The 22,616-nt window shown below is 37.2% G+C and overlaps 1 protein-coding gene across 4 annotated transcripts in view; it reads right to left on the reverse strand.

The window, feature by feature from the left end:
* Nucleotides 1–22,616, reverse strand: part of kctd8 (potassium channel tetramerization domain containing 8) — a 39,723-nt gene that overhangs the window by 16,312 nt on the left and 795 nt on the right. Inside the window, exons 2-3 of one of the 4 annotated variants that reach the window (XM_058798009.1) lie at nucleotides 20,739–20,916; nucleotides 17,037–17,859 (exon numbers count right to left, since the gene is read on the reverse strand). In XM_058798009.1, the coding sequence (XP_058653992.1) occupies nucleotides 17,037–17,859; nucleotides 20,739–20,801 (886 nt within the window). In that variant the 5' untranslated portion in view covers nucleotides 20,802–20,916. Of the gene's footprint in view, nucleotides 1–17,028; nucleotides 18,150–20,738; nucleotides 20,917–22,616 lie in introns of those variants that run through there. The other 3 variants (XM_058798011.1, XR_009274175.1, XM_058798010.1) reach the window with 3 other exon arrangements.

Consider the following 22,616-nt stretch of genomic DNA (forward strand, 5'->3'; position numbering starts at 1 on the left):
AAGCATTCCAGGGATGCCACACAAACTTTTAACAATTGCTGGAAGATTTCAGAGTCGAGGAATGAAACTCTGCCCCTCCCTGTGCTCATCTGTTTAGCATTTCTCAGCGGTGCCAGGCCGCCACAACTGAACGCACCCTGACCTTTGCCTGGGGAGAATGGATTATTGGAGAGAGAAAGAAACGAGGGGGGAAAAAAACAGACAAGTTGAACACAATGCTGATATGTCATTGAGATGCACAGAGAATTTCTGTAGAAGGAATAGAAAAGGATTGAAAAGAAGCAAAAATCTGATAGGGATTTCAATAAGGCCGTAATCCCACAGGGAGAAACACAGGATTACAGGAGTCTAGCCGTCAGACGGGAGACCAAACAGCAGGGCATGAGAACTACAGGAAGTGACCTTCAGGACTGACTGGCACTGATAGAAATATGTTTAGGCAGAGATAAAGTAATAGATTGGCATAGGTTATGATATGATCGTGATGACTGTGATAAAGCGCCAATCAGATTTTGTTCCAGTGGAAGCAGACTGTGCTTTATCTAGATGTCATTGCGAAGCTGATAATGCCAGACGGACTGTAACAAAAATATATGGTAATTAAGATTCCATGCAATAAAATGTCTACTTTCTTCCACTATAATGGCAAGACAAATACGTATTACTATTGCTATATGAAATGGATAAAGTATGGGATTTAAACAACCTTCTAAAAGTCACACTCATCCTGCATCATTTGTGCCACATTTGCACAGCCGCTACTATGACGGTGTCTTAAGAACTAGTTTAAATAACTAGCAGTTAGCCAAGTGATAATTAGTCTTACTTTCTGGATTAAAATCAGACCAATCTATGTTTTTTATGTAAGTGACTTGAAAACTAATCTTGCAGAAAAAATTAGATGACTAACTTTTAAGACTGCTCTTATATCAGAGAGAAACATGAATGACTTTCAGAATATTTTTTTTCCAGCTGATGAATAATAAAAACACTGACCAGCCAATCAGAATCCATCCATAACAAACAGAACGTTATCGTTTATTGGTGTGGATGCTACTGTAATTATCGTTATAGTTATCTTTATAGTTCTTATAGCATTTGGACCAATCAGACACACAATTTTGCATTTGATTTAACAAATCAATTAGTTATTAGATTAACAAATGGTCACAGACCCCTCACCCAATACACATAGTGAGTGCCAGGATGTCTGTGAACGCCTCGAGGGCAGGCCCCCCAGGTGCCATGGCAACCCATCAGATAACACTAGTTTTATTGCTCAAAGGAATGCAAATGGCCGAGCAACACTCATTTCATATAGGAAAAAGACATTATGCCATAAAATGGACTCTTCTCTAATTAATTCATAGAAAAACCTTTCTTTGAATGAGCACACATATCATTAAGTCATTGTGTATATTATTACTGTTTTTGTGTATTTTATACTGTTTTATGCATGCTTATAATAGATCACTAGTTAATATCACTCTGACTGTAACATGTTTGGTCTCTATCAATTCGTCTTCGGATGATCTAAGTGAGAGTGAATATTACATGTTGATACCTATGCAACATATCAGTGTCCTAAGAATCTTTAATAGTTTGTATAATAACTTTCAATCCAACCCCTTTTGCAAATTACCATGCTCTCAGACAAAGGGCCATAAACCCCCCAGTATTTCCAAACTCCCGCTTGGAAATTCAGCCTTTCTCATTGGTCAAGCCCATCCTGAGAGGTGTGACTCTTCGCAGACCTTAAAGAGCTCACGCACAGTTACGCCAAAGTTTCTTCTTGTGCACTCTCTTCTGCCAAAATCCCGGACTGCTGCCCGTGTGGAGAGCCTGAGCTGGTACCGGCATGTCCGGTGGGCTCCAACATATCTCAGTTTTGCGGTTCTGTTAGATCTTAGAAGGATGTGAGCTAGAACTCTTCTGAAATACTTAAGTTTTGCGCCAGGCTTTGCAGCCTTGACTTTCCATTCAACCAAAGCTCCTCGGACCTCGGACCTCAGAACACAGAATAACATCTTGTGGAAGTCATCACTCTTCAACCCGGAAGAACGTGATCGCGAGTCCAAAACCTTGAAACCACCAAGACTTGTCATCAGAGACTGCATTCCAGACACACGCCAACAGCCGTGGAAGTGCAAGTATGGTACATCTAACAAAACTAAACAGAGGTTTAGTATAAGCTATAGACCCCGTTATAAACGGCGCTGATGGTTTTATTCAGGTGGGTCACTGACTCTTTCCATAACTGCATTCTGTTTTCTTTAATGGCTTCATTAATCCACTTTAGCTCCCCTTTTGTATATACGCGTGAGTGTATGTATGTATGTTTGTTTGTTTGTTTAGATTAGTTATGTGTGTTAGCGTTTAGTTACTAAAAGTTGTGTGCACAAATTACATGAGTTTCCGGTTCTGCCTTGCAAATGAATGTCCCTTTACGATTTTGACCCTTGCTACATGCTCTAATGCATTAATATTTAAGAAAGTATTTTCTGTGGCCACGAAAATATCCTTTCTTAGAGTTGATTTGAACTTGCACTGAATGGTCGCTGGACGACCAGATCAGTTGATGGCAATTTGATTCTGCTACAGTTATCACTGTCAGCCGATATAAATAATTGTAATTAATTATAATTAATTGTAATTACTTATATACAATTCCCTTTTAAGCTAATTTGCTACATTCTAGTTCTTGTGAATGGGCCCTTAAACTTTACTACAATTAACTTCACAACCTGTACAGAGAAAGAGCAGATGTTCTCATATGCATCGGGTTCTCTGGAGGCCGAACCGTGTCCTAGAAATAATTAGCAAGAAAACATTGTAAACATATTGTGTGTGCTCATGTTTCCACCACAACCACCGTCATAGAAATCTCTCCGTCGTCTCTCTACTCTAACTCTCATTTCCTCTTGCAAACCTCAAAGGAGAGAAGCGTTTATTTCTGACGAGATATTTTGGTTGACACAGATGCCCATGATTTACGCTTTTCAGTTTCATCCGCCTCACTAAGCATGCTGGAACAAACAGTAAATAATACAACTACGGTGTCTGGTTTTCACTCGTTTTATAACAGGACATTGCGATGGCTTTATTGCCAGAAATGAATATAATATGATGAAATTTCAGTTCACTCACGCAAAGACGGGTTCTGATCAAACAGCAGGGAAAAGCAATGCTAAATGCAAATAATAAAAAGCAACTAACCATATGATTGTACATAGAGAAGATGCAAAAATAAATAGGATCATCCACCTCAAGGAAGGAAAAAATGCTCCCCATATCTTTTTGATGATGTCAAAGGTTACACATCCAATCACACTATAGCTATATCAGCATACTGCTGATTTCCCCACAGTAAATTATGTGCTATTTGAATACATTTACAGTTACTGAACTAAATTTTGTACTGTACATTATTTTTTAGAGAATGTTTGAAACACATTCAAAAGTGAAAGCTTCTCTAAACAGAAATGAAATTTGACAAAAACACCTGCCAAATGCATAAAACAATGCATGTAAATATATATAAATTATTAATGAAATATTAGGCTTAGTTCTCACAATAATCAAATATAAATAAACCATCAATATACACCCTAAGCATTTTTCTTATGGCCAACCTAATTTAATGCCAGCTTCAAGGAAGATTGAAAACAAGAAAGATGAAAAACAGGGAACACAACAGGAAACACAACTCCACCATTATTTGATCCACCATGCTTCGCACAGAAATGAAGAGGGAATTTACAAGGACTCAAATCTAATTGATGGCCATCTGGACAACATTACAGAGTCTGTAGAGCAAATTTACAATCAACAATTAATAAAAGTAAAGATATGAAACAGAAGGACTTTGAAATTGCTGTTGGGGACGTCTGTAATAATTGTGCACAATAAGGCCAGGAGCATGTATTGAAAAAGGACAGATGCTCCATGGCCACTTGCATAAAGTCAGGACAATATCTGCATATATAATTGCCTGTCTGTTAAGACTTTGTCAATAGAGGTATATTTTAAAAGAAAAGAAAACTATATTTCATTCAGTATACAGTTAGGTCCATATATATTTGGACACTGACACAATTTTCATAATTTCGGCTCTGTATGCCACCAGAATAGAATTAAAATGAAATTGAAGTGCAGACTTTAAGCTTCAATTCAAGGGGTTGAACAAAAATATAACATAAAATGCTTAGGAATTACAACCATTTTTATACACCGTCCTCCCATTTCCAGGAGCTCAAATGTAATTGGACAAATAAATACAATCATAAATAAAATTTTCATTTTTTAGATTTTGAGAATCCTTTAGACTTTTACTGCAGCTGACTTCAGTTGTTGTTTGTCACTCTCAGACTCACAATGTCTTGTCTCTGAGCCTCGTCTGAGCACATGCCATACAATACAACACCACCCTGACTGAAGCTACAAACCCAGAAACCCGTGCACACAGAGACAGGAGAATTTATTCTTGACATGTCAACAAGTTTCGAGGAGGAAGAGCTTGCAGATGTTTTATACTGATTCGCACAGAATGGAGAGAAAGATGAAAACAACACGAAAACATAGATGAGATTGTGCTTGGGGAGATGTGCAGAGCAGTTTGGTGTTTATTATTTATTGTTTTTTTGCTCTCTCTCGTGACAGGATAGCGTGCACATTTGAAAACTAGTCAGATTTCAAACAGGTAGTCTTACAAGTGTACATACTAAGTGAGCATTGGCCATATCGCTAGTTGACACATGTATTGGCCATAGCACAAAGATGTGTTTTTGTATTTAGGTTAGGCTTTTATCAATTTGCTAACGAGTCTACAGCCAAATCACAGGACTGAACTGTCCAAATTTTTGTCAATTCTTTGTAGCTTCGCATTTTACATGTACTTTTCATTAAGCATTTTATCCACTTACTAATGAGAAACATCACAAGCAATTTGTGATAAACACTAATAATGTTCATACTAAGGCAAGTTTAAAGTACAGCAGCAGTGAAATGCAAAATAACAAGAATTTTTAAATACACAGTGCAGATATTTATAGATATAAATTTTACCTTACAAACCTCTGCTTGCAAAAATCCACAAACCACCTCAAAAAAGTCAAGGTCTGGTTGAGTCAGAAATACACAGCAGGAGCAACAGATTCTCTCCATCTCATCCTTCAACTCGGCAAGAACATACAACAATTCAGTATTTCCAGGGGAAAGATAGTGCGACCCTATCTAGCAGCTCAGATAGGATACTGAAAGCATTACATATGTTTCAACAGCCTGGTTCTTCTTTACTTAGAGATGAGATAGAGGCCTGCGGTAGTCTGATAAATGAGCAATGGTCCTGCCATATCTTCTACCCTGAGAGAAAATGTTCCTTTGTGAGATTTGCAGCAGTAACTTTCCACTGGAATGACATTCCATTATCGTTTTGAGAAAGTTTCTACGTTCTTACCACTGAAGTGAACATTTCATGGAGTGGACATACGAAACAGATTAGAGCTAAACGGCAGGTGAAAACTGTCCTTTGCTCTGTGTAAGGTTCCTTTTCTTTCCCAAATGACTTCAATTGAGCAAATTTATTGCTGCCCAGAAGCTTTTTACAATTTAGCCAGTGGGCTGAAAGAGAGGCAGTGCCTCTTATCTCTGTTCTGTTAATTTGAACCAGCGGGAGGAGCTCGGCTGCCTTTCCTTTATTATAAAACCTTTTTCTCATTGTCATTTATGGGCTTTTGCTTATAATTGAAAGGATAGTAGAGGTAGACAGGAAAGTGGAGGATATGGGGAATGAGATCAGGCCATGATACAAACCATACTGTGTCCTGAGTATGCAAAAGCATAAAAGGCCATGAATTACAGCGGGCATGATGCATAATGCTAAAATATTTTGTCTGAGCAATGATAGTGCATGAAAATCCCGTCTGGAAAACAGGCATTACGTTTGTTAATTTACAGTTTGCAAAGGGTTGCAGCTATAATGGAGCTTTTATAATCAAGTTTCTAATTACATTCTATTATATGGCTATAAATCGAGATGGTCATTGTGACTGTTTGCTGTTAAATGTGAAATAATTAGTAAATAAATTACAAAAGGTCGTGCACTGAAGTGCAATTGTTAGGCATGATGCAAAGTGTAAATTATTTTTAGTTACCAATATTAAAGGTAACGTGTGGTGTGAGTTTGGGGATGGACTATATGTAGCAATGATGGGGGAAGTGCAAGAAAAACAGGCATAACTTTTGTTGTGCAGAAATAATATAAATATCAAGATTTGCATTGCCGGAATTAAATATCACTGCTTGCAAGGGAGCAAATGAAAAGTTCAAGATTAGGTTTGAGGCTTTGCTTACATTTAAATGCTGCATCCGAGCCACTTTGCACTATGCATGCATTTTTGTTTTCTCCTATAGTAATATAGCTAATTAACTTTATATTTAGAATGTGTCGCATTAATATAGAAATAACAAGTGAAGTCACATACTGCATAACAATGAAAATACTATCTGTTTTACAAAAGCTTGGAATGTGGTTCATGAAATCAGATTTCAAAGCAGGAGCTATACTGTAATTTGTGGCGCTTGCATTATTCAAAAGCCCTAATCATCAGCAAGGTTCATGCAGGTTTTATGATGGTAAATGTAACACCTCTTTAATGATTTTTTAAGACCAAGCAGTAAAGAAAATTTAAGGAATACATTGAAGGGAACACAATACGTCAATATCTTTTCTTGTTATAAATGTCTAGGGAGCACACAATGAGTTGTATTAGCAACACTTGAAAGTTTAAAAATACAAGTTTCAACAGATCTCCAATACTTTTTAATTAATTTTACAAAAGAATAGCTTAAGGCTTAAATACCTCTGTTCCCAACCACTAGAATAAGGCAATGACCATATCTTTTATGGTACCTACAAAAATGTTCTTCCTCAGTATTTTAGTACAAATGTCTAAAGGTTCTTAAATCAAGATGCATTTACTTGAGAAGCAAAATGACAACATAAATTGATTAAAAAAAAAAAAAGTGAGTTCATGATTAAAACAACAAATATCTGCCGATCGGCTCAGAAAATCGACAGATGTTAATTTTGTTCAATTTCTCAGGAGCAAGATTTAATATCTTTATTTTGCATCTTGGTTTAAGGATATTTCAATATTTGTATTCAAAAACAAAACAACTACTGAAAAAGATTATTTTTATTTATTTTTTGCAGTGCATGCAACATTTAATGCCATGCCAGTCATTCTACTCAAATTTAAGACCATTTAAAGGGATTTAATTTGTGCAAATTAAGACTTAAGACATTAAGACCTGCAGAAACCCAGCTAAGCATTAAAGATCAATATGTAACATCCCATAGTCTGTGCTATAAAAAAAATAATACCTAAAATTGTGCAGAGAGGTATGCTATTACTTCTCAAACTAATAAGACAAATGGATTTCACATAGCAGATTATAAAAACTCTATATTTAGAGACCTGAGTAATCAAACAGATTTGAGAAGTAAGAAACCACCTAGAACACCTTAGAAACTAGCAACATCATAGCAAACATTCAGAACAGCCAAGTGCTTAAAAGCAGTCAGAAAACCTTTTTACTCCTTACTTACACAGCAACAGTGGCTTTTCAAAAGACGCAGTGCTCAGGATCATGCACTTAATGGCATTATATTGCAGAAATATCATCATAACCCAGTTCTAAAATACAGCAGAAGAATTACTACAAATGCACATTGTGAAAAAAAGAAAAAAAAGAAAACTACATTATATTAAGAGAACGCTGAATTTTATGTCACAATGTTCTTTTTAGGCCATTTATGGCTCAGTTCCTCACCTGCAGGGCAGCAGGGCTTACCTTATCATCTGCTCTTTTGTCAGAGCGCTTTCTTTTTCCATTTCTTTCATTCTGAATATTCTTATTCACCCTGAGGGTTAGAAATGGAGAGTGCTTTTATAAGTTCACCAGAGGATGGATGAAGCTTGAGTGGGTTTTCTCAAACTACTAGATAAAAGTGACAGTATCTGCTCTAGTAGGCTCTGAGGTTTGAACTAAAAACTTTACTTGAAGTCTATTTTCTATGGAAACCTGTTTTCATCTCAGAGTAAAAAAATAAAATGCAATTTTGAGATAAAATTTAAAATAGGAATTTAATTTTAGATACAAGTCCCATTGTGAGATATTAAATTGCAATTATGAAAAATAATTTGTGGTTATATTAAATCAAATTGCAATTATGAGAAACAAACAAACAAAAAATAGTGGATATAAAGTCCTATTGTAAAACATAAATTTGAAACTAAAATAAATAAAATCACAATTATGAGAAAGGGGCAATTACAAGAAAACTAAATTTACAAGTTGTGAAATATGAATATAAAATCACTATTACGAGAAAGTATTAACCACAAAAACTGTGATATTCATAATAGTGACACACAGTCATACCAAAAATAGCTTCCATTGTTAAACAGATAAACAAATAAATCCGTAAAGCAACCAATAAAACAAAGAACAACAATAGATGTGACTACTCTCATCCTGTTAATGAATATGCAGCTATTCTTTTCTTTTCTTTGTCGTCCTTTCACAGTATCAATTCATGCTCAAGTAATTTAGTGACTGTAATCTCTCATCCCCAGCAGTAATTTGTTTACATGATGTGACAAAACCATTCAAACCATCCAAACATAATGACAGAACATCATCAGTGTTTACACACCACAACAACCCTGTGCTGTGACAAAGACAAATGAGCGGCCGTCATGGAGCTCTGGTGGGCTTTCTGAGCTTCTAATTACATTGCATTATATGCCTATAAATCAAGACGGACATTGTGACTTATATTTGTTAAACATGAAATAATCAGGTTTTGGGATTATAAATGATTATTTTGTTAGATAATTCTGTTTGACAAGTAAAATGGGTACATCTTTACATTTAAAATTATTCATTTGGCAGATGCATTTATCCAAATCAACCAATATGACATATTCAATTAGTCGCAAACATATAAAAAAGGTGCAAAATTAAAACTTGCAAAGTTAACAACCTTTAGATCTAAAGGCATAAGTTTAAATGCTGGAAATTAATTTTGTGCACAAATACACTGAATGTCTTCACAAAACTTTCATGTTATTAATGTATTTCTCCTAAAATTCCTTTGGAGAAATAAAAAGACACATTAGGGACAATTGATACAGTAAGAGTACACCACACATTAAATGTGGATAGGATAGCTTAGATCATTTGGTCAAATGGACCATAAATATTTCTGGCTTCTCTTGAGATCTCTTACCTTTGCTGTCTTTGCACATTTAGAGACATTGTTGAGATGTCCTCTAAAACTCCAGAGCAGAAACATATGTGTCTCAAGTAAAAGCCACCATTTGCTCTCAGTTTAGTCTCATTGTTTTTGGAGAAACAACTGTAAGATTTTCCTTTCCCAATGAGTGAACAGATAATCTTAAAAAGTTAATTTTGCATAAGTACCTTTTTTAAGATTTATTTTTGGCATTTTTATTGGGATAGGACAGATCAGAACTGACAGGAAGTGAAGTGGGAGAGAGATAGGGGTGGGATTGGGAAAGGACCTCGAGTCGGGATTTGACTACCTGGTCTCATGGCATTTACGTACCTGGGTGCACTTTTTAGCGTGACATGAAATATGTACCAATAAGTACATATCACTGCAGTTTCCAAAATAAATGAACACGTTCACACAAATTTACAGAGTTGCGATTAATAAAGCGTAATTTTCGCACAATTACTTGAAGAATATCATGCTATGACTTCAAAACAATATTAATATGCTGGGAGATTTGAAAACTGATGCTTTTGAACGTTAGCATCGCACACATCCAGCTTCATATCTATGGGTTTTCATAAATTACAAGTTTGTTCGGTAGCTCACGAAGTGCGGAGACGGACTTAGGAGACAAGAAGCACCGGTTCAAATCCAGTGTAACTACGGTTCAACAAAACAGTTCAAATCTGCGTAAAAGGAAGTTCAAATGGCACAGTTGCATCAGCTAATACGTTTTTATATCAGTTTTGCATTTGTTAATACTACCGGGTAGGTTTAGGGTTGGATTTGGTGTAGGGCATATTTCCAACACGATAGAGCATTAACCTTTAGCGACAGTCCCCGGATATTTGAATTCTGAACCGTCGCAATACGTATCTGAAGCAACGTAATAAAAAAACAGCAATACGTACCAATATCTACGTAATAAAAACGTGCCAGGGTTCACATATTGAACCTGTGTTTTAGCGCCACTCAGTGGACATTTCTATTTGAAACTGCGGCGAAATGTGCAGCAAGGTACGTAAAACGGTGTCGCACAAAAAGTGCGCAGAGGTACGTATTTTTATGAGACCAGGTTGGGATTTGAACTTGGGACACCCACAGCAAAATTCACTTTTTCACTTGAACATAAATGTGTGTTGGCAGTGTGTGTACACAACCACCCTATGATAAAAATCCACCCACTCCTTTTTTAAAATCTCCATAAGTCATAAGCAGTGTCTCAGAACAAGTTGTTCACAGAAACTGTACAATGTGAGGTAACTTTGCACAGGCCCCAACCACGACTGTTGACGGACACTGCCGTATTAGCAGAGACCCTGCCCTGAGCGAACTGCACACTATCCTCCATGTTGATCTTCATGCTTGAGCTTTAAAAAGCATTTAAGTAAGAAATGTCTTATTACAACTATACAAGTTCAGAGCAGTAATTTTCTGTATTTATTTTATTGGTTGAGTCATATTAACAGACAGCAGTATAGGTACCGTATATTATGCAGCTGTCACTTAATGCACAGATCTAATATAAAAATGCAATATCTTTCCCAAACATATCCACTTGCGGTTTTGTAACTTATGAGTGTTTTTAACATAAACTTGTGTGTATTTGACATTTTAAGCGCAATAAGACATTAAAGAGAACTGAAATAGTTTAATACGCACATGCTGTGTGACAGCTGCTTTACGTGTTTCGAATGTGTGTGTTCAGAAAACAGCCTGTTTCTGCTTCCACACAAAATAGGCATTTTCAAAATGATACATTAAATGATCTGTGGGGTATTTTGAGCTGAAATTTCGCAGACAAATTCTGGGGACACCTGAGACTTATTTTACATCTTGCAAAAAGGGGCATAATAGGTGCCCTTTAATGGAATATTTCGAACAAAATGTAAATTCTGTCATTCACTCACCCTCAAATGTCTCTTTTGTTCATACAATGAAAGTCAGTGGGGTCTAATGTTGTTGGGACACCACATGGTATGTTAAAAGGTACTAATTTTCATCAGTCGAAATGAATACAATCTGTTTTAGATTCTGAAAGTTCATTTATATCTTCTGAATGAAACTACAGTGACCAGTTGCCACATTAATAACTTAAAGTCACCGTAATAATGTCACTCAAGCTACCAAGAGTATAATTGTGTTTTGGAATAACATGACATTTTTCATTTTTGGTTTAACTATCACTGTAAGTGTCAAATGTCTGTGGTCTGTCAAGACTATCAATGTATTGTGGTGTTGTTGAGCATCAGCCTGTAACGGCACATCCCAGGTTAATCCATCCCATCTCTGGTTTCACTCTATATGTCTCCCACAATCTCTGTAACAGCTGTTTAAACTCTTGTTAATATTTGCTGAATATGTGAATTAATTTGTATAAATATTCATGTGGGTCAGATGCATATACTCAACCTTGACCTGCTCATTCTCCCGTCTCCTCGCTTCCCTCACTAAGACAGACAGGCATTGATCTAACAGTTATGCTGTTCTGAGTTTAAAAAAAGGGGTGGTCAGTTAACGCTGAGATGTAACTCAGCATCCACAACACTGTCAAAATTACAGTATTTTCCACAATTTTCTGTGCTGAGGCACCAAATTACATGAATCGGACGTAAATTTTACATTTCAGTTTGCTTTGTCGGCCTGGGGAGTTTGTACATAATGAAAAATCAAAGAGAAAGATGAAAACAGACAAAGCAATTTTCTTTCGAACTTGTTTACTTTGCTTGAAAGCAGCGGTTCATGAGATGACTGGCTGGCTCCAGCTCCTTCATCCAGGACACCAAGAGATCGACGTTGGACAGATGACAGAGATTTACTCGTGTCCTCTGAGTGAGTTAAGGCCATCGTGGCTTCACAATCAAGAGGTTTGATTTGTCCTTGGACAACAGCAGCGCCGCATGAGGATGTGTGGAGAAATGCGCACATTCACTACACACCCACACACAAACATACTGACAAGCACAAACATGCATGATCAAATCCTGCCCACAGCTAATCTCAACACTGGTCTATATTAAAACATAGATCACACACAATTGTCCACAGACACTGTGAAGTCTTTCACTTAAAGTCAGCTTGAAATCAAACTCTTTTTTTTTTTAACTTTTTTCCGAGTCTTATTGTGAATGATTCATCTGTGCATGTTATTCCAAAGATATTTGCCTACATAATCTTTCATTAAAATGCAGCAACTTGCTCTTCCTCTGTAACAACTTTTGTGTCCTGCTGGTGTGTTTTATAGTATACGGTTAACTAACAGCCAAACAGCTATTTAGGCATTGCTTTAGCAAACTCACAAGTGCAATTCTTGGTATGTTACAGCCACATGTCACAATCCAATTTACCCCAAAATACACTACCAGAAAAATAAATAATTTTTTTTTGTCTTTTAAATCTTTTATGCTCATCAAGTCTACATTAATTTGATTAAAAATTCAGTAAAAACAGTCATTTTGTTTAATATTATTAACTTTAAATGTATAATATTTAACTTGTATATTTAAATATATTTTTAAATATATGACTGAATTATGAATATTTGAATAAAATGAATTTTCAGCATCATTACTCCAGTCTTCAGTGTCACATGATCCTTTAGAAATCATTCTAATATGCTGATTTGCTGCTCAATTATTATTAATTATTATTGGAGATCAGTTATTAATAATGATTAAAAATGAAATTAATAATGAAATTAATAAAATTTTTCAGTATTACTGTTTCTTACTGTAGTTTTAGATAAATAAATGCAGCCTTGGTGAAGATGGCAGACTTCTTTCAAAAATCATGAAAACAATGTAATTACACGACTTGAATCCCTCATCCCTCAGGTAAAAATCTCAAGTCATTTAAGTTATTAAAGTAACAGTACTCCTCTCCTCTAAAAAACAAAACAAAACAAAATCATTCATGTCTGTTACACACCAAAGTTTAATTCTAAAGTGTTAATAGGTTGTTTAATCTCCAACTAAGTATGAGCAATAGTACTTCTGAAGCTTATCTTAGTAAGCATCAGTAATTATTGAGTGTTACTGTCCCTGGACGACAAATGTTAGGCTCTTGTATACTGGTGGGGGGTCTGCAATTGTTAAGTAGTAACTATTGTACTGTAAGCCCCTCAGGCACGTTGAGGCATGTCCGCATTCTTCCTCTGAGCCTCCAGAGCTGTGATTAGCAACCTGACAGAGATAAGGAGCCAGTGTTGATGCTCCTGCAGGGTGGACACACATCACGCTAAGCTTGAACGACAGCCCCGCTACAGTCGGGACTGCTGGTGACCGTTCCACCCCCTCAGCCCCAACACACACTGCGTCCCTTATTCTCTCTCACTTATTACTTTATGCCTCCTTTTTTCAGGCTCTCCGTCACTTCTGCCTCTGCAATCACATACGCAAATTGGTACAATATAAACTGACAGGGGTGTGACGGAGAGACAGACAGAGAGAGAGAGAGGGACACCTTCTCCATCTCTATAATAAACAATTTTAAACCAAAAATAAAATGAGAGAAATACTTCAAAAACAAACTCAAACCTCAAGTGTATCCTAAATTGTAAGAAAAATGTAAAATGCAATGGTGCAGGTAAGGTTTGATGTTAATAGGTGCATTTTAAAATAGATGCTACAGGTTTTTCCTATCATAAAATAGCCTGTTACAACTGCTCCACACAGAGATCTGATCTGATCATCATCCAGTCTGTCTGGAATGACATGAAGAAACAGAACAAACGGAGACAGACTAAATCCAGAAGAACTGTGGCAATGTCTCCATGATGCTTCAAGAGACCTACCTGCAAAGCTTCCTGAGAAACTGTATAAGTGCATCTAGGGCAAAAGCTAATCACACCAAATGTTGATTTAATTCAATTAATAGAAGTCAATTGATAAATACAATATATTTATTACATTATTTTTGAAAGCACAAGTGCCTAAAACTTTTCACTGTACTGTAGTTTTGAAGGTAGGTTTCTACAAGTGTCTTGGAGACGTTGCCACAGTTCTTCTGGATTTAGTTTGCCTCAGTTTTTTTTATTCTTCATGTCTTTCCAGACAGACTGGATGACGATGAAGCAAAAGATAGAAATAACTGACTTAAAACCATTTTTTAGCAGATTTTTAGCTGAAAATACTAGTGTTCTAATAATTTTGGCCACCCCTATATATCCCTATGTAAAGTTTGGAAAACTACCTCTCTCTTCTGTTCCTTGCTGATTCAACTGAGATTTTCTCCACACTGCCACCTATAGTTTTGGAGGATCTCATCACATCTGAGGTGCACGTGTAGCCTACACTCTTAAGAAAAATGGTTCTAAACAGTACCAGAAAAGGGTTCTTCAGCTTTTAACAATAGGAGAACCCTTTTTATAGGGTTCCATAAAGAACCATGCTTTGAAAATGCTATATAGGTCTTTTTAACGATAGTTTATTTTCATTAATATTAGTACATTAGTATTTAATAGTATTATTAATATTATTTGTATATATGATTTATTAATATAGTTTCTTTACCCCTCTATCTGCCTGGTCTTATATTATCTTGTAGCCTCTATTAGGGTTTTTACATAATAAAACAACAACAATAGCATGTCGATTAGGTACTTTTATTTATTTATTTTTAATGACATGCGAAATTGTAACAAAAATGACAGTGCTCTAACAACAGTTATTAGCAGAATACATTAATAAATGACAATTGACATTGAACATAAATAAATACTTAAAGTAAAACAAAATAGAAACAGAGAGAGAAGAAGAGAGAGAAGTATCCTCAGCTTAAAAGAGCTGCTCACACTTACATGTGACCAAAAAACTAAAAAGAGAAAAGAACATGTTTGTTTGGAAACCAGATACAATTTTAAACTTAAATTTGTATTTAAATTTTAGAATGAAATCATTTACCCATTGAGAGTGTGTTGACAGTCTGTGTAGTTGTATCACTGAACTCCAGAAAATCAGTCATGAGGTGCTTTGACAGTTACAGATTTGAAAAACAAAAGGGCGGGAACAAAGAACACTAAACTCTAACACAAAGAACCATTTCAGCATAAAAGGGTTCTTCAGGATGCTATGGTTCTAAATATAACCGTTACTACATGTAATGGACCTTTAAAGAACCATCTTTTTTTTTAGAGTGTAGTCAAAAAAAATAAAATAAATACTTGTAGGCCTATTTGTCTCTGCAAAATTATATAACCATGTTCCAAATTTGAGGGAATCAACTGTAAAAATCACAAAGCTTAAAAGAACTGTCACGTAAAAATCCCACTTAAATATTCAGAATATGTCGGAGTTGGAATAAAATAAAGAATTTAACATCAAAATAATTGCACACATCATCTTTAAACAACTATGTCAATAAAGTATTTGGCAGCCTCACAGAGCAGACATCTTATCTTCATCAATATCTTTTAAAACCTAATAGGTATAACCCAGTGAAAGACAAATACAGACAGACAGTCATTCACTCACTCACTCACTCACACACACACACACACAGACTCATTATCTACAACATGCAGTGGTAGGATTAGCACTTGAAGTTCCATTACCTCGCTTAAGTCTACCAAAGTGAGATTTTCTTTCCTCCTAGACAGTCCTTTTCCTTATCAGCATGTTTTCACACTTCTATACCTGTCCACGCAGCTATGCCTTATCTCAGCTTAAACGTGCACATGCACAAACCCCACTAAAACATGCTTAAATGTTTCAAACAGTTTCAAGAGCATACAAATTCAATGAAAGACAGGTTAAAAAATACCATTAACCAGCTACCAATCAATCACAAGTCAATCAAACCAGCTTGTGGTTTGGCCCACCACAATCACATCAGCTCAGTCAGAGACCTCACGCTGCACTGCATTTTGGTTGACACCTCGTTATAAAAGTGAACTCACAGTCACTGCAGTGTGAAAGCATCAGCCTGCAGTGGATTAGCACTAGTCTGCACAATTTAAGAATGACTAACCCGAGGCAACCAATAAGAATGAACTAAGCAGCAATCGTTTAATCCAACTCTGATTTACATTGGCTGAGGAGGCTTTGATCTGGTTGACTTCTTTATGATTGGACACAAGTGGTACGTGGGATTGCCTAGTGTGCCTTACTATCTTCTCTATTCAGTATGTCAGGCCCGAGGCACTAGCTGTCCCAGTTATGACACACATTTACATGCACTGCAATGAATTACAGCATCAAAGTCGCAACATATTGAAGAGGAGCTAGCAGGAGAAAGAGCATGTGTGGGTAGTTAGGTGTTCAAAAGAGAGAGAAAAAAAAGAGTGTGATTGGGAGACACACTAAAGGTGCGAAATGGGATTGCAGATGAATAGCGAAAAAACAAGACTGCGAATGAAAAGAAAGAAAGATCAGAGTTATCCAAGGGGCATCAAGTGCACTTGATTTTAGAGAAAGCTATTAGCTGTTATAAAGTAGTCTAAACTAAAATATGAGCCTTTCTCTAGCTGCGTGCAAAAATAACTTTTTCGATTTAATCTGCACGCAGTGAGCAGAAAGTGAAATCACACCTGTTCTACACAAGCCACAAAATAAAATGCATGCATGCACACATAAAATAAAGTGCATGCTTTCTTTTTTGGTGGGGAAAAGGCTGTAGGTTGGGTTGTGAAACGTATGACATGTCCCTTGGGAACAAGGTGGGGAACACTCGACTACATGAAAAGGAAATTAAAGTGCAGCACAGGCAGGTTTGCGAGAGCTGCTCTGTCACTTACTAAAGAAGATGTACTCCGTGTAGCTGCTCCAGATCTTGTCGTCTCTGTACTGGTTAACGAACGCAGCCGTTCCTGTTGAGTTGCAGGCCACCATCTGGAACCCAGCCTCACTCAACCTGTCGAACGCTTGCTCCAGGTAGGTGAACTTCAGGTAGAAGCGGGAGGTGTACTTCTCTGGTGGACGGTCTGGATCTCGACTCTCATTCAGAGTGTCTCCGAACACTTCCTTCGCCAGGGCGATACGCCCGCAGACCATGATCCGTGCCACACGGCGAAACTTGGCATCAGCTTGGTTATCCCTCACCATTGTGTAGGATCCCCGATAACCTATTGTAATAAACCCAGACCTCTTATCCAGGGCGGAAGAGGAAGTCGCGTAGTTGGTGGCACAGTTTCCAGTTCGAGTCACCAACTCGCTACTCTGCGAACTTTCCTCAATGTCGCTCTGGCAGCCTTCATCATTGAGCGAGCCTTGCTTGGCTACACGTGGGCCTAAAAGTCTAAGCAGTTCCCCCAACTGGAAGTGCTCGGCCTCACGCTGAAGACGTTCCCGCTCCGGGAAGTGTTCCGGTAGGACAAGCTGGCGATCCCGTAGGAAGTCCAGCACGTATCGGAACAAGAACCCGTCGCGGTCGATGAAGAAGCGCCCTCGGCTGTCGCGGGGCAACTCGAGCGGGCTGCACCGCGTGAACATGGTGTGGAGGGTGGTGTCAGGTATGCTGACCAGGGTGGAGCGCTTGGTGACGTACACCTGGCCGCCGACGTTGAGTTCCACGACCTCTGGGTACGGACTCGACACCTCGCTGATAGGGAGTATGGTTTCCTTCATGGCCATGGTCCAAACCCACCGACACGACAATGTAAACAGAAGACAGAATGAAGAGAGAGGCGACTCTGTAAAGATCTCAAAAAGAAGCAGGGAACGAATCCATAGAGGTCCAGACGTGATGGATCTCAGTCAAGACTTCATTGCCAAACAGCTGTTAAAGTTTGAGAGAGAACTACATCGCTGCTGGAGAATGAGAGAGGAATAGAAAGAAGAAGAGAGGGAGATTAAGAAAAAGGGAAGAGGAGAAGAGAAGGGGATGGAGTGCTATCAAGTTTCCTCAGCTGCTGTCCCTCTGTTGATGAAGAGAGCAGTGGAGTACGAGATGGAGACACTGGGGAGAGAGAGAGAGAGAGAGAGAGAGAGGGTGGGAAAGAGGAGGAACGCCAAACAGAGACCCACATCATTTGTCCAAGGTCTAAGGGAAGCCACAGTGACATCATCTACAGAATGAGAGAGGGAGTGGAGGTGTAGCCGCACAGTCCTGCCTTTTAAAGAGACAGCGGCGCAATAATTTACACAAAAGCATGCAGCCAAAAAAATAATTACCATCAAAGGATAAGTTATAAACCCATAGAAAAAGAAAATGAGGGATGCATTTTTGGTTTGTTCTTTTAGTTATGTGCATGTGCATGCTGTTGTGTAGAATAATGATCTCTCTAAATGACTATCTGGTGTAATTGAGTTGGACTCAAATGTCTGCATGTTGTGGCACAGTGAATAATGAACAGGCACACAATGTGATTGTCTCATGGGAATAAACACAGATTAGCTGTAATTCTCACATTATCTCTGCCAAACCATTAAAAGAGGAAGAGAGAGACAGAGAGAGGTGCGCTTTATTAATCACCCAGTAGACTATATCGCCACCTAGGGGCCATATGTAAGTGTATTTGGTCAGGTTTGTCATTGAAAAAGATTGAAACGATAAGCAGTAAAACAATAACCAGTTCTGTTAAAATGTGTTTCAATTCCTGAATGAACAACAAATTGCAAATCAGAGTGAGATTTTAAAATGATTTCTTGATAGATTTAATAACATTGTGGATATTGAAATAAATGCTGGATGGAGAGTATTTACAAGCTTATCTGGAACATTTGCCCATTGGATTTGGTTGTGACTGATTCATATTTTCATAATTGTATAGATTAGTATGATTCAGATTGGTAACCAGATCAGATCTAAAATTAACTAGCAAATGGTAAACATTCTAAATGGTGGCGACCTTTTATATCTGGCATTTAGATGGATTTTCTATCAGGATAGTATCTGAATATTTTTAGTTGCATGCATTTACACCTTTATTCTAATGTGTGTCAAGTGTGAACCGACTGCACTTACCCCCGCAAAATGCAAATCATCATTTACATATTCATAGAGAGGTTCTGTTAACTTACACATTTCATTCATTTACAGAATTTGAAAAAAAAAAACACTGATGGATAATTGAACATGCTTTCTGTCATTTCTTGCATTTCCTCTGTTTAAGAACACTTCTGTAAAGAAAGTAACAGGGACTGAAAGTGAAAAAAAATGAGAGAAAAAGTTTTAAAGCTTAAAGTTTAAAGAGGGAAATGAGATGGCATTAATTGAGGTTGTAAATGTGGTCAAAAATCACAGACCACTTCCAGATGCTTTTTAGCAATCCAGTCACAATATGATATAGAATAACACATTGATTGTCAAAAAAAGCAAGTTAACGTAATGTGTAAAGGCCAGGAGCCACATGATTATCTGCTTAAGATTCATTTTTATTGGTTGGTTAGAGACCCAAATTCAAAACTTGAATGACCACTTGGGTGAAAAGTGAAAGTTTGATCCACAATATGTTTATTAAAACAGTTGCATGAGGCTTTTAAGCTTTTAAGGTTTTGTGTTGAAATTTTAAAAGAGGTCAAATCTTTGGAAAGACAGTAGATTCTAGAGAAGACATGGGCAAAAGTCCTGGAGGGCCGGTGTCCCTGCAGAGTTTAGCTCCAACCATTGCCCATGCCCATTCTAAAGCAACCTTATCAAAAGGATCAAAACATATCCAACTATGAGGTGACATTTTCTTGAAGGACAACAGCCTACGTGGCTTTTCAGGAGATCTGGATGACGATAATGTCAATGCATTACTATTTATCTCTGTCATTCTAGGTACACTGTTCCTCCTGAGGAACAATAGGCTTCCTCGAGGGACAAACAGAAAGGCAGGGCCATTGTTTTTCGGTGCTAATCACCTGGCTGAGAGCTGACAATGAGTAATTACTGCGATCCTGAAGACTGCAGCCTCGGCGGTGTCTAAATACTACTCGCTGTTGATGAATGGACCAATTGATCTACAGTCTTATTCAGCATTTGCATGTGATTCACATGTTAAGGGCTATTTCTGACAGTGTATGGTGAGTGATTTACCCGTACACAGACAAATACCCACATTCAAACAGAGCAGAGGATGGTAATTGGAGCACGGCAGTGAAAATTATAATGCTGTAGCTGGCCTCTATCTGTGTAATTGTATGGTAAGCTGAAAAACACAGATCTTTCAACAATAAACACTGGATGTGGGCATAAGAGCGGTGGCTATTACACAGCTTTTCTTTTTCTCTTCCTCATTCAGCCTTTTCATCTCCTTTTTTTCTTTGGTATATGGTCAGGAAAGCATCATTATGACAATTACTTTTCTCAGCAGGCTTGGCGGATGATAAAACGGGCAAAAAACCCATAGACTTACATTGAAAGGACCCTAGCCATCTATCTAGAGATCAGAACATCATAGAAACTAGGCCCTTTTGACTTAGTACAGTAATAAGCAACCATTTCAAAACAGCCTAGCAACCACATAGCAACACATTAAAAATCACTTAGAACAACTGCATTAATCACCACTCACCTTTTTTTTTCTTTTCAGAAAAGGTCTCTCCTTGTGTGACTTCACCTTATCCCCTCCTGTCATGTGATTCACTGTTCATCCTCTTTTTTTCAATTTCGACTCCATCGGCCCATCACACACCGCTGAGACACAGCCACACTTCCCTCCATGATTACACTCCGACAGACACCAGTCAGACCTGCACACAGAGCTGTTCATCAGCCACTTAAGGCAGCATGCGTGGTTGATTTTATGGTGGAAGGCACAAAAGTGACATTGACCTTCCTTCTGAAATAATCGCTCTTGAGGTAAACCGCCTGTTAAGTATGCAGCACAGTGCATGTGAATGACATACTGAATGTCATAGCGCGTGCAGCTTTATCAACCAGAGAAAGGACACCACCGCCACATATTTATATGAAGATATGCTTGAATAATGACATTTTACTGCTCTGGTTTCTTAAAAAAAAAAAGGGGTTTCTGTACGTACACTGAAATATAATGTTTTAAATCACAACTTTATGATAGCACAATATATTTAGTATGATACTGACTACAAATACATGCAGAATTTTAACAGTTCTCATCAATCAAATGCAACCAAATACAAGCCTATGAAATCACTGTTAAACATGACTACATAATATCAAACCTCTTACACGCTTTGAGGTGCATAACTTGTTACACATCATTAGAGCAATGGACATAATTGATGTCTCAAATTATGCAGCTTGTTGAATAGAGGTGTGCTATTAAGGAACCCATTTTTGCCTGCATGCTGGATGGTAGTGTTATTATCTCAAGCAAAGTAAAAATGACTAAAATATAAATTTCAGGTATTTTAAATAAAAGCTGAAATAAATTAAACAAACATTACACGAAAAACTAGTTTATTTCAGCTAGTTACGAAGGCAAAATTTCTATTTTTTTTTAATTTTCATTTAAGTATCTTATTTTAAATTTTCATTTATTTTATCTTTATTTGACCCTCCAATGCTAGCATTCTCTATTCTAATTCTATTTCATCTATTTTTTTTATTTAAAAAACAAAAACTTTACCCTCTAACACAATAATTTTCTTACTGCTTGTTTTCTTTTAAAAAAGGCCTCTAACACTAGCTTTCTCTACTCATTTTCTATTCTATCTACTGCATCTACATGTACTGCGTTAAGCTAACTGAGACTTGTCATAGCACTTGCATATTATTGCTCTTTTGTTGGTTTTGATTGCTTCTATTGTCCTCATTTGTAAGTCGCTATGGATAAATGTGTCTGCTAAATGATTAAATGTAAATGTTAGTACTAAAATGTTTAAATATATATAAAAAAAATCTAATAAAATGACTATATACATAGCAAAGGTACTAAAACTGAAAATATAAAAATAAAAGCAAATGCTAAACATTATTAAATATTATAATAATATATTACTAAAATAACACTCCTGCTGAATGATAAAAAATAAAATAATATTTTAAAAATCCATAGACTTATTGGTTTAAATATGATGTAAAAATCTAGCTGTCTTAAGCTGTTTACTATTTGTCCTCCCGGCTCTGTTCCATAACACATTTATTCAGCACAAGAGATTTTTATGTAGCAGCTCAAACAAATTGTTACAATCACTTTCAATAAAATATTAAAAAACACTCAAGAGCAGAGGTTGAAAAATCTCTGGGCCTGAAGAGGTGCGTATACAAAACTGAATAGTGACTGACAGCAGCAAATGACAGCTCTTTGCTGCAGCCTTGCTTTTCTCTTGGTGGTGTGAGGGGAATGAAGACAAGCCGATCAAAGGGGACGCTGCCTGCCGCTGGCCCCCCCTACACCCACCCGTTTGCTGTTAAATTACGGGTTAGGGTGAGACGACTTCCTGCAGAGCAACAACGCTGTTTCTGT

The sequence above is a fragment of the Onychostoma macrolepis genome, chromosome 14 (assembly GCF_012432095.1).
Source record: "Onychostoma macrolepis isolate SWU-2019 chromosome 14, ASM1243209v1, whole genome shotgun sequence".
Lineage (NCBI taxonomy): Eukaryota > Metazoa > Chordata > Actinopteri > Cypriniformes > Cyprinidae > Onychostoma > Onychostoma macrolepis.